Here is a 12,595-nt window from a genome sequence, read left to right as displayed (position 1 = left end):
TTAAATCCTGAAACAGAAAAATTAAACTAGTGGAAAAATGGTAAAATCTAAAGTCTGTAGCTAATTGTCATATACAATGCTGATTTCGTAGTTTTAATAAAAACACCATGGTTAACATTGATGGAATCTGGTATATGGGAATTCTCTATATTTTTCACATCTTTTTTTTTGTAAATCTAAAATCATTCCAAAATAAACATTTTTTAAAGTAGAAAGGAAGCATGGAGAAATATCTGGGTCTAGTGAATAGCAAAAGGTTGGCTAAACAACAATTTGTTTTCAAGAATTACCTCCAAGGAGAGGGGTAAGAAGAGATAGGAGAGTAAGTGGATATTACTAGTTACTCCTTGTAATTGTATTTTTAGAAAGCTTTTCCACTTATGATACATTTATATATTACTGTGGAAAACCATTTTTAAAAAGTATTTGAGAACCAAAGTCATCAGGTTTCTGATGGTAAATGGCTCTGTTTACCCTAAGGGACAATGCTTCTTGAATCTTCGAGAGAAATACTTCTGTATGTGGCCACTATTGGAAATAATAAAATTGATCGTTTTTTACATCAGTTGAGGTTCAAAGATCATTTCTTGTTGATAAATCAGAGAATCAGTCCCAAGTAAATGAGACCCCAGGAGACAGCCAAAATTCTCAAGCACATTCAAGCAGCCCAGGAGAATAAGGTCCTGGAGAAGCAGGATGATCTTTCCTCACAGGGCCTTGTGCAATAGATGGGAAAAATTAGGTAATGAATGCCTAGGGGCTCACCTCCTCCGTGGTTTTCTGTTTGCCTCAAGGGTCCCCTGGGACAGTGGCTATAGTCATTGTACTTGTAATGGTGCATATGAACTCAGATGTACTGCCTGCTGGTGGAATCCCAGTGCTTGAGGCTCCCTACCCCTGGGCCCTCAGGAGGAGCTGGCTGCAGTGCAGCTTGGGAAGCGTAATTAGCTGAGCAAAAGCCAGTGTGTGTGCGGACTGGGCATAGGTAACAGAAAAAACGAACCTGGCTTCCAAGAATCCTTCCTATCTGCTGTTTTGCTCCTTTCCAGGGTGGTGTGTTCCCTCAACAGAGTCCTTTGTAGCAACTTGAGAAACCCGGGAAGAATATTTAGTTCGATTAACTAGGTGCAACTTTAAAAAAATATGGGACATGTTAGAAATGCGCGAGAAATAAGAGGCGGGAGGAACCGATGCTCAGCTCCAAGTGCCTTTATTTGATGCTGTGCTTACAGGTGGGCGGGCTGAGTCAGATCCACTGCAGCCCCAACGTGGGGGTGGGGGGAGGCAGGAGTGGGTTTTTTAAAAGAAAAAGCACAGGGTTTGTGGGGGGGATAGGGGAGGAGTTATTCTGTTGTTCTTCCAGGTGGGTGCCTCAGGGTTCCAGAACATGAGCTGGGACTATGGGTTAGGTAAAGGGCAGGCTGATCATTGACCATTGTGGCTGGCTGGCGCCAGATGTCTACTGTGCACGGTGCAAGAGAGTGGCGAGAGAGTTTCCATTAAGACACAGGCTATCAAGCCAGTTGGGATAACTGAGTCATGGGCAGTCCAGGGGGTTAGAAAACTGCACTGACCCTTTCAGAACAAACCTTTAGAACATTTTTACTACATCTTCTTGGGTCTGGTTCTTTCATCCACTTCTACCTCTGTGTCCACACCCTTTACCAGGACAGTCTGTAGTCAGCAGAGGGGAAGAGATAATAACTGGGTCCCAGAAGTAAACAAACCTAGTGAACAGGAGGGAAGCAGCACTAACAGTAAATCCTCAGCACCCTGGCTGGGTGGCTCAGTTGGTTGCAGCATTGCCCCATAGACCAAAAGATCGCGTTCCATCCGGGTCAGGGTACATGCTCAGGTTGCGAGTCTGATTTCTGGTGGGGGGCGCATACGAGAGGCAACCAATGAATATTTCTCACAACCATGTCTCTGTCTGTCTGTCTCTCTCCCCTTTCTGCTCCCCCTCTCTGTAAAGGCCAGGAAAAATTGTTCTCAGGTGAGGATTAAAAAACAAACAAAGGAGTAAGTCCTCAGTGTATCTTTGTCTTTAATAGGAATTTCTTTCTCACCAGCCATGCTGCCTGGGGGCATCACTGACTAGTGGTGGTAAGGAAGGGGGGACATCCTCAGGGACTTGCCCTGGCCCAAGCAGGGTTTTCCTTTCAAAGTCTGTTTCTTGACCCACCCTCTACTGCATGTTTCTACCCTGTTGTGGATTTATGTTTTCTTAATGATGAAGCATCCCATGATTAATTCCTTCCAACCTGTTCCAAGCTGCTTAGAGTAGAAAATTCTCCATTTCTACTTTCCAAAACTGGTAGCCAGGGGTGCCCCCCTGCCTCCTGACACAATGTGACTTCTCATTTATAGCTTACGGAATCTGATTTAATTATTTCTGAATTTATCTTGATGTGGTTCATAATGACTTCTAGGAACAAATCTAAAAAGCACAACACTGACATCAGTCCACTGCTGGTGGACATGCACTGTTTCAAAGAATGACCTCCCAGATGCCGCTCCTGCGCCAGACCAGCAGGCTCCTCCTAGTGCACAGCCGCCAGTGCTTTCTTCCACAGCTGGAGCTACCAGCTCCAAAACAGAGGGCTGCTAGAAAAACATTGGTGTTCATCTGTTGTGTGCCTACCCATGGGTATACTAAATGGCTACATATGACCTCAAGCTCACCAAAAAGCAATTAATTTGTGATCATAAGAAATCCATAGGTCTTCATTACTGGCACTAATACAACACGGTAAACAGAAGACTAAAAATTAAATTATGAAACATCTGAAAACCAGCTTCTAGACCATAAAATCGAGGGGGAGTGGAGGTAGGAGCTTTGAGAAACATAATAGATCATATTAATTACTTGCAAGTCCTCCTTCACTCCCCAACTTTTTATGGTTCATTGTGGGTGGAGTTTACTCTCCCACCAAATTAATGCTGGGCTTTGTGTGTGTGTGTGTGTGTGTGTGTGTGACTTGCTTTATTTTGTGGAATGGGGTTGAAAGTGATAGACTTAACCTAGACACAGAAGAAACTGTTGGTTGCCAGAGGGGCAGAAGGCTGGGCTGGGTAAGAGATGAAGGGATTAAGAAGTACAGATTGTTAGTTACAGAATAGTCAAGGGACATAAAATACAGAGTAGGAAATAGAGTCAATAAGATTGTAATAACAATGTATGGTACCAGGTGGGTACTGGAAATATTCTGTAAAGTATATAATTGTCTAACTACTAGGCCGTACACCTAAAACTAATACAAAATAATACTGGGGGAAAAAGGTAGTGAGAGAATTAATTCTGAGCTCAGGCCTCAGAAAAATCATGTCATTCTGTTCTTATATTGCCCCCTTTTGGCTTCTGCCATTTTCCCTGAGAGGAGCAAACCTCAGAGTGAGACGTATATCTGTACCTGACCTGCTACCTAGTGCAAAATATCCAACCAACCCATAGATATGGGAGCAAGAAAAATATATTTGTTGTCATAAGCTGCTAACATTAGTGAAGTTATTTTTTCACTTCACATTATCACAGCAGTTACTTACCAATATAATTTTTAATGGCCTTACAACATTTCCTTTGACTTGTCTTTCTCATATTCCTCATTTGGTTACAGGAGCAGCACTCATAGTCATGAAGGGAGGAAATGACACATGGACAGCAGATTTTCTTCTCTCGGGACTCTTCTCCAATATGAAGTACTCCAGCGTCCTCACCTACATGATCCTCCTGATCTACCTTGCTGCTGTTACTGGGAACTCTGTCTTGCTCCTCCTGATATGCATGGACATGAGGCTCCACACTCCAATGTACTTTCTGCTCAGCCAGCTTTCTCTTGTGGACTTGGCCCTTATCAGCACCACTGTTCCCAAAATGATGTCAAACTTTTTCTCTGGAAGGAAGAATATCACACGTCTCGCCTGTGGAACCCAGATATTTTTTGTCTTTACTCTTGGGGGTGCTGAGTGCATCCTCTTGACCTTCATGGCCTATGACCGATATGTAGCTGTCTGTAACCCCTTGAGATACACAGTCATCATGAACCATGCAGTCTGCCTGCAAATGGCTGCAGCTTCCTGGATTGGGGGCATTTTGGTTTCCACAGTCCACACATTTTATACTATGAATCTACCCATCTGTGGTTCCAGAGAAATCCAACATTTTTTCTGTGAGATGCCAGCAATCATGAAGATTTCATGCAAAGACACGTCCACTTATGAGCTGGTGGTGTTTGGGATGGGAATTGTGTTTCTCTTCATCCCTTTTGGAATCATCATAGCTTCCTACACCTTCATCCTCCTTGCTGTCTTTCGTATGAAATCCTCCAAAGGCAAGAACAAAGCCTTGACCACCTGCTCCTCCCATATTATGGTGGTAAGTCTTTACATGGGACCATGTGTGTATATGTACATGACGCCTGGTTCCTCCTATAGCCCAGAGCATGAGCAAGCTGTGTCTGTGTTCTGCACTGTCCTCACACCCATGTTAAACCCACTCATCTACAGCCTGAGAAACAAGGATGTGGTGGGGGCCTTTCAGAAAGTTCTGGGGAGGCATTCAGTTATCAAACAGAACACATAGATATCAAGGTGGAAGATGGCTATCTGGAAGGTCAAGAGCAGAGGTCTCAGAGCCTCCACACCCACACTTTCCAGCCCCAGAAACTTGGCTGGAGCCCTTTGGGCAAACCATATGGCTGAATTCAGTTGAAAACATTATTTCAATATAAATAGTTTGTAAAGAAAAAATAAACATTAGTTTCTTTTTTTTTTTACTGGTTTAATAAAGTTTTTTTTTTTAAATGTACAGCTGGTGGGACCTGTTGTTCATGCATCTTCACCAATAGCTCGGGCATCCCCACCTTTTGTGTTTCTGGTGTAAATTACTTGAGCTCTGTGATTTGAAACTAGTTTAATAAGTCCTTTACTAAGGAGCTCCTGAAGGGCTGCCCTAGCCAAGGAACTGTGGACCTTCACTCACTCAGAGACAACAGCTGGGGTTATAAGCTTGTAGTTAGGAACTTCCTTATAGAGTTTATCATATGTTGCTTTGTCAAACAAGACTAGGTTTTTGAGCTTGTCCTGAACTTTGCCTTTGGACCACTTCTTCTTTTTGGCCTTGCCCCCAGATCTGTTCACTGGGTCTTTGTCCTTCTTGGCAGACTTCCCAGCATCTTTACTTATATTGTTGTCCTTGGGCAGCATTGTGAAACTGTAGGAGTGCTGGATCTCACTGCTACCAGAGAAGTAAACATTAGTTTCTAACCATTTGTTTCCAAGCTGGATCAATTCCATTACCGTGCTTTAAACCATAGTATAGAGTTACAACCATCTATATTTATACCTGAAATATTTAGACATTTCTCAGTATCTTTAGGCTAAGCTCTGTTTGATGATATTGGTGAATCAGGTCTTGTTAATTTCCACTGGCAGCAGTACCACATTCTTACAAAAGACAAATCTATTTTTAAAGTATTTTAAAAATGGTCTTATCCAAGATAATCATAAAACAACTTTTTTTCCTCTTAAATGCCCTGAAAAACTCAACATGTTGGCTCTATTCTCCAAGCCTGTGTTGGGTAGAAAGTTTTCTGGTCATTCTCAGATAAGCAAGAGTCCTATGCTCATGTACGTTGTATGAAGATTCTCCTTTCCAGAATCAGACACACCTATCTTTGAGTAAAGGTAATGCCTTCCATGGGTAAGTGACTTGCCATGGCTTTATTTTTTGAATTCCCAAGCTCCACTGGCTATCACTGGCTCTAGTTTTAGGCCCCTCACCCCAGGAGTTCAGTGGTAACTTGAGAAAGAAAGTAAAAATAAGTGTATCAAGAAGCTTAACCTACCCGCCACCTATCTAGTGAAGGTACCCTTTGAACATGGAAAATGGCGGACAGGCCAGGGAGTGGGCGGTTGGACCAGGGCCCTGCGGGTCCCCGCAGCAAGTGGCAATGGAGGGCGCTGCCATTTCCCTGCTCTGACCCCACCTCCACATACAGCATCATAACCCAGCGACTCTGAGTGGCCTGGCCCAGGTGAACCACCTAACGCGCTGATTCTCACCCAGTGTGAGAAACAGCAGAGGGGGTCACCATTTCCCCCGCTCTGACCACGGCCCCACATACAGCGTAAAAACCGAGTGACCTGGGAGTCCAAGGCGCAGCTTCTCACACTTAAAGGGCGCGAACAGACCAAAAATGTCGCAAGAAGATCTCAAAGCCCCAGAGCCCATAGATCTAAGCGATGAAGAAATAGCAAAACTCTCAGACTCACAGTTTAAAACACTGATGATCAGGATCCTCACAGAACTGGTTGATTATAGCCACAAATTAGACAAATATATGAAGGCGAAACTAATTGAAATGAATGGAATTGCACAGGACACCAATAGCATTGAAAAGGAAACTGGGACTCAAATCAATGGAGTGGACCAGAAGAAAGCAAATAATGGCCAAACAGAAAAGAGTCAAGAAGCAAGAATTCAAAGAAATGAGGAGAGTCATAGGAACCTCCAGGACATCTTTAAACGCTCCAACATCCGAATTATAGGGGTACCAGAAGGGGAAAAGGAACAGCCACCAGTGAAAAGCTTATTTGAACAAAAAATAAAGGAGAATTTCCCCATTCTGGCAAAGGAAATAGACTTCCAGGAAATCCAGGAAGCTCAGAGAGTCCCAAAGAAGTTGGACCCAAGAAGGAACACACCAAGGCACATCATAATTACATTAGCCAAAATTAAAATGAAGGAGAGAATCCTAGAAGCAGCAAGAGCTAAGGGGACAGTCACCTACAAAGGAGTCCCCATCAGAATGTCAGCGGATTTCTCAAAGGGACCTTACAGGGAAGAAGGGGCTGGAAAAAGTTATTCCAAGTCATGAAATCCACAGACCTACATCCAAGATTGCTCTATCCAACAAAACTTTCATTTAGAATGGAAGGACAGATAAAGTGCTTCTCAGATAAGATCAAATTCAAGGAGTTCATCATCACCAAGCCCTTATTATATGAAATGTTAAAGGGACTTATCTAAGAAAAAGAAGTTAAAGAAACATGAACAGTCAAAGGACAACAAACTCACAATTATTAACAACCACACCTAAAATGAAAGCAAACTAAAAGGACAGCTAGATCAGGAGTGGAAACATAGAAATGAAGATCTCAAGGAGGGTTAGCAACAGGGGAGTTGGAGGAGGAGAAGGGGGGAGAAGGTACAGATAATAAGTTGCATAGACAGTAGAAAGAAAATAGATGGGGGGCAAGAATAGTATGGGAAATATAGAATCTAAAGGACTTGAGACACATGGTCATAAACTAAAGGGGGGTAATGGTGGGGATGGGGGGGTAGTGTGGAGGGGAATGAAAGGGGGAATAGAACAACTGTAACAGCATAATCAATAAAAAAAATTTAAAAAAATAGCCAAAACTGAAAGAAAATCAAACTGTATGGAAGTCCAAACCAAGCAGTTAAAGAAGAAATCATCAGACTACTAGGAGGGGCAGAGACAGGCAGACGGGGTAGAGAGGATGCACAGCAAGGTGGCAGCTGGAGGATCGGGGGGTCCCACATTCATGTGTGGATAAGCCAGGAAGAACAACTGGAGAGCGAGATAGACCATGCAATTCAGGGTTCCAGGATGGGAAAAGAAAGGCTCAAAACCTCCAGCCTCACAGAAGAGTTCATTGGAGAGACCTATAGGGTTCTAGAATCTACACAAACCTAGCCACCTGGGAATCAGCACGGTAAATGACCAATTTTGCTTGTGCTTAGTAGCAGAAGTGACTGGAAGCCCCCCAAGAGCCCAGCAAGTGGCACTGTTCCCTCTCTAACCCCTTCCCTGAAGACAGCACTTCTATGCAGCAATGTGGGATGCCCTACTCTGGAAAATACCTAAGACTCAGCCTCTTACAATGTAACAGGTGTGCCCAGATAAAGAAATATGGCCCAAATGAAACAACAGATCAAAACTCCAGAAAAATCACTAAGTGATGAAGAGATAGCCAACTTATCAGATGCACAGTTCAAAACCCTGGTAATCAGGATGCTCACAGAAATGATTGAGTATAGATGCAAAACAGAGGAAGAAGTGAAGGCTATGCAAAGAGAAATAAAGCAAAATATACAGGGAACCAGCAGTGAAGGGAAGGAAACCAGGATTCAAATCAACAATTCAACCAAAAATAGACATTCAATCAGAACAGAATAGAGAAACAAGAATTCAAACAAAAATAAGGAGACACTTAGGAACCTCCAGGACAACTTTAAATGCTTCAACATCTGAATCATAGCTGTGCCAGAAGGAGAAGAGGAAAAGCAAGACATGAAAAACTTATCTGAAAACATAATGAAGGAGAACTTCCCCAATCTGGCAAAAAAATAAAAAAATAGACTTCCAGCAAATCCAGGAAGCACAGAGAGTCCCAAGGAAGTTGGACCCAAGAAAGCACACACCAAGGCACATTGTAATTATAGTACCCAAGATTAAAGAAAAGGAGAGAATCTTAAAAGCAGTAAGAGAAAAGGAGTCCCCATAAGACTGTCAGCTGATTTCTCAAAAGAAAACTTACAGGCTAGAAGAGCTTGGGAAGAAGCATACAAAGTCATGAAAGGTAAGGGCCTACATCCAAGATTACTCTGCCCAGCAAAGCTATCATTTAGAATACAAGGGCAGGTAAAATACTTCCTATATAAGGTCTAGTTGAGGAATTCATCATCACCAAGCCCCAATATATGAAATATTAAAGAAACTTATCTAAGAAAAAGAAGATGATCAGAAATATGAAAACTAAAATGACAACAAACTTGTAACTATCAACAAATAAACCTAAAAAACAAACCACAGAAAAAAAATAAACTAAGCAAACAACTAGGAGAGGAACAGAATCACAGAAATAGAAATCACATGGAGGGTTATCAGCAGCGAGAAGCTGGAGGGAGAATGGGGAAAAAGGTACAGGAACTAAGAAGCATAAGTGGTACATACAAAATAGACAGGGGGAAGTTAAGAATATTATGGGAAATGGAGAAGCCAAAGAATTTATATGTACAAACCATGGACATGAGTTAAGGTGGGGAGAATGTGGGTGGGAGGCATGTGCATGGTGAAGGGAAATCAAGGAGAGAAAATCAGACAATTGTAATAGTATAATCAATAAAAAATATTTTTAAAATGGGAAAAAAAGATATGTATCTTAACAGCTGTATCATCCACCCCACGTCCCCAAAAAAGGTTTATTTTTCTAAAGATTCTATTTATTTATTTTTTGTTTTTTGTGTTTTTAATATTTTTAATTTTATTGATTATGCCATTACATTTGTTCTATTCCCCCCTTCATTCCCTTCCACCCTGCACACCCATCCCCCACCATTTCCCCCTTTAGCTCATGACCACCTGTCTCAGGTCCTTTTTTTTTAAGTTTTTAACTGATTATGCCATTACATTTGTTCTATTCCCCCCTCCATTCCCCTCCACCCTGCATACCCCTCCCCCATCATTTCCCCCTTTAGTTCATGAACACATGTCTCAAATTCTTTAGATTCTGTATTTCCCCTACTATTCTTACCCTCTCCCTATCTATTTTCTATCTACTGTCTATGCAACTTATTATCTGTACCTTCTCCCCCCTTCTCCTTCTCCCACTCCCCTGTTGCTAACCCTCCATGTGATCTCCATTTCTATGTTTCTGCTCCTGATCTAGCTGTCCTCTTAGTTTGCTTTTGTTTTATGTGTAGTTGTTAATAACTGTGAGTTTGCTGTCCTTTCATTGTTCATATTTTTTATCTTCTTTTTCTTACGTAAGTCCCTTTAACATTTCATATAATAAGGGCTTGGTGATGATGAACTCCTTGAATTTGATCTTATCTGAGAAGCACTTTATCTGTTCTTCTATTCTAAATGAAAGCTTTGCTGGATAGAGCAATCTTGGATGTAGGTCCTTGCCTTTTATGACTTGGAATACTTCTTTCCAGCCCCTTCTTGCCTGTAAGGTCTCTTTTGAGAAATCAGCTGACAGTCTGATGGGAACTCCTTTGTAGGTGACTGTCCCCTTAGCTCTTGCTGCTTCTAGGATTCTCTCCTTCATTTTAATCTTGGCTAATGTAATGATGATGTGCCTTGGTGTGTTCCTTTTTGGGTCCAACTTCTTTGGTACTCTCTGAGCTTCCTGGATTTTCTGGAAGTCTATTTCCTTTGCCAGAATGGGGAATTTCTCTTTTATTATTTGTTCAAATAAGGGTTCCACTCGTGACTGTTCCTCTTCCCCTTCTGGTACCCCTATAATTCAGATGTGGAGCTTTTGAAGATGTCCTGGAGGTTCCTAAGACTCTCCTCATTTTTTTGAATTCTTGTTTCTTTATATTTTTCTGTTTGGTCATTTTTTCCTTCCTTCTGGTCCACTCCCTTGATTTGATTCCCAGTTTTCTTTCCATCACTATTGGTTTTCTGTGCATTTCCCTTCAATTAGTTTAGCCTTCATATGTTCCTCTAATTTGTGGCTAAAATCAACCCGTTCTGAGAGCATCCTGATCACCAGTGTTTTGAATTGTGCCTCTGATAGGTAGGCAATTTCTTGATCACTTAGATTCATTGGCTCTAGGGCTCTGAGTTGTTCTTGAGGCATGTTTTGATCTGTTCACACCTTTTACATTTGAGGAGAGGCGCCTTAAGTGTTCACGGGGTGGGGGGGTGAACCCAGGTCACTGGTTTCTGATGCCTTATGTGGGGGTGGGGTCAGAGAGGGAGCAATAACAGTCCTCTCCACTCCCTCCCGCCAGGTCTGCCTCACCGCTCCCCCTCCACCCACCCCCAGCCTGTTTATCTGTGGGCAAATGTGCGACCTGGGTCAGCCCACCGCCCTGGGCAGGGCCTGCTGGGTCTGTCTCAATGCTCATCTCTTCACTGGTTTATCTGCGTGAAAATGAGAGACCACAGTCAGCCAGCCGGCCAGTGCCTTCCCTGGGTCCAGCCAGTGCCTTCCCTGGGTCCGCTGGTAGGTAGCCCGCACCTGGGATCCACGCTCTGGGCTGCCTGCGCTGCAGTGATCTTTTTGGCCTGACCTGCTCCACTGCTGGCTCCGCCCCGCTCACTGGTTTAGCTGAGTGGTTCTTTTTTTTTTGGACTCCATATTGTTCGATTTTCTGTAGCTTAGCTGCATTTTTTGTTGTTAAAACTTTGTTGTTTTTAGATTTGGTTGTGAGAGGATGCAAAGTGTTCCCACCTACACCTCCATCTTGGCGGAAGTCCTCTGTTTATTTATTTTGAGAGATAAGGGAATGGAGGGAGAGAGAGAGAGAGAGAAAGATCACTGTGTGGTTGCCTCTTATACACCCCATACTGGGGCCCTGATCTGAAATCCAGGCATGTGCCCTGAGTGGGAATTGAACACACAAATGGCCCTTTGTTTCACAGGTTGGCACTCAATCCACTGAGCCACACCAGCCAGGGTATCCAATCAAAGTTTGTATGGAATATGCTTTGCATTTTGGGGGGCCCCAACTCAGCACCCTGTTAACTATTATCGACAATAAATAAACCCACACCTGTGTGGTCAGTTAAATTATGACAAAGGAGGCAAATGCATACAATGGGAAAGGTGGTCTCTTCAATATGTTGCTAAAATAAAGTAGATACCCACATGCAAATAAATAAAACTGAACCACTTTCTTACACCATACAAATCTGAACTCAAAGTGAATTTAAGACTTAAATGTAAGGAGAGTCAATGCCATAAAACTCCTAGAAGAAAACATAGATATCGAGCTCTGACATGAATGCTAGCAATATGTTTTTGCATCTGTCTCCTCACACAAGGACAACATAGCAAAATTAAGCAAATAGGACTCTATCAAACTAAAAGTCTTTTTTGCAAATCAAAGGAAATCATTAATCAATCTACTGAATGATGAAAGATATTTACAAATAATATATCCAATAAGGGGTCAATATCCAAAAATATAAAGAACTCACAAACCTTACTATAAAAAAACAATGTGATTAAAATAGGCAGAGAACATAAATAGACATTCTCCCTAAGAGGACACAGAGATGATTAACAGACACATGAAAAGATGCCCAACATCACTAATCACCAGGAAACACAAGTGAAAACCACAAAGAGATATCACCTCATGCCTGTCGGAATGGCTATTGTAAATAAAGACAATAAATAACACAAAATTGAGAAGTGCTGCATTGGGAAAAAAAAGAACGATTTCACCTCACCAACACCCTCACACCTGCCCCCTGTCACCTAGCCAGCCTGGCTCCCAGAAGTAGAGCCTCAGCCCAGTCGAAGATGCTCTGGGAAGAAGAGCAGCTACCTCCATGCTCGGGTATTTATTTATTTGTGATATTCTACCAACCTTGCCTCACTGGGATAAATCCAACTTGATCATGGTGTATGATCCTTTTAATGTATTGCTGTATTTGGTTTATCAAATATATTTTTTGAGGATTTAGCATTTATGTTTACCAGAGATATTGGCCTATAATTTTCTTTGTTATGTCTTTGTATGGTTTTGGAATTAGGATAATACTGGTTTCATGAAGAGCTTGGGAATATTTCATCCTTTGAATTTTTTAGAAAAGTTTGAAAAGGATAG

At 42.2% G+C, this 12,595-nt stretch overlaps 1 protein-coding gene and 1 pseudogene across 1 annotated transcript; one reads left to right on the top strand and one right to left on the bottom strand.

Annotated features, from left to right (window-relative positions):
- The first annotated feature begins 3,631 nt into the window (after positions 1-3,631).
- On the top strand, positions 3,632-4,579 carry LOC128628067 (olfactory receptor 2M2-like). The gene has a single exon (XM_053669661.1). The coding sequence runs from the start codon at positions 3,632-3,634 to the stop codon at positions 4,577-4,579; it is 948 nt and encodes a 315-aa protein (XP_053525636.1).
- Positions 4,580-4,808: 229 nt separating this feature from the next.
- On the bottom strand, positions 4,809-5,202 carry LOC128628068 (40S ribosomal protein S25-like; annotated as a pseudogene).
- Between the last annotated feature and the right edge of the window lie 7,393 nt (positions 5,203-12,595).

The sequence above is a fragment of the Artibeus jamaicensis genome, unplaced genomic scaffold, assembly GCF_021234435.1.
Source record: "Artibeus jamaicensis isolate MK-2021 breed Jamaican fruit bat unplaced genomic scaffold, CSHL_Jam_final contig_1661, whole genome shotgun sequence".
Lineage (NCBI taxonomy): Eukaryota > Metazoa > Chordata > Mammalia > Chiroptera > Phyllostomidae > Artibeus > Artibeus jamaicensis.
Note: the sequence above shows the minus strand (reverse complement) of the source record. Positions and strands in the feature narration are given on the sequence as shown.

Bases quoted from the DNA above. Each gene is read 5' to 3' on its own strand.
- LOC128628067 (XM_053669661.1), top strand. From the start codon at position 3,632: ATGAAGGGAGGAAATGACACATGGACAGCAGATTTTCTTCTCTCGGGA.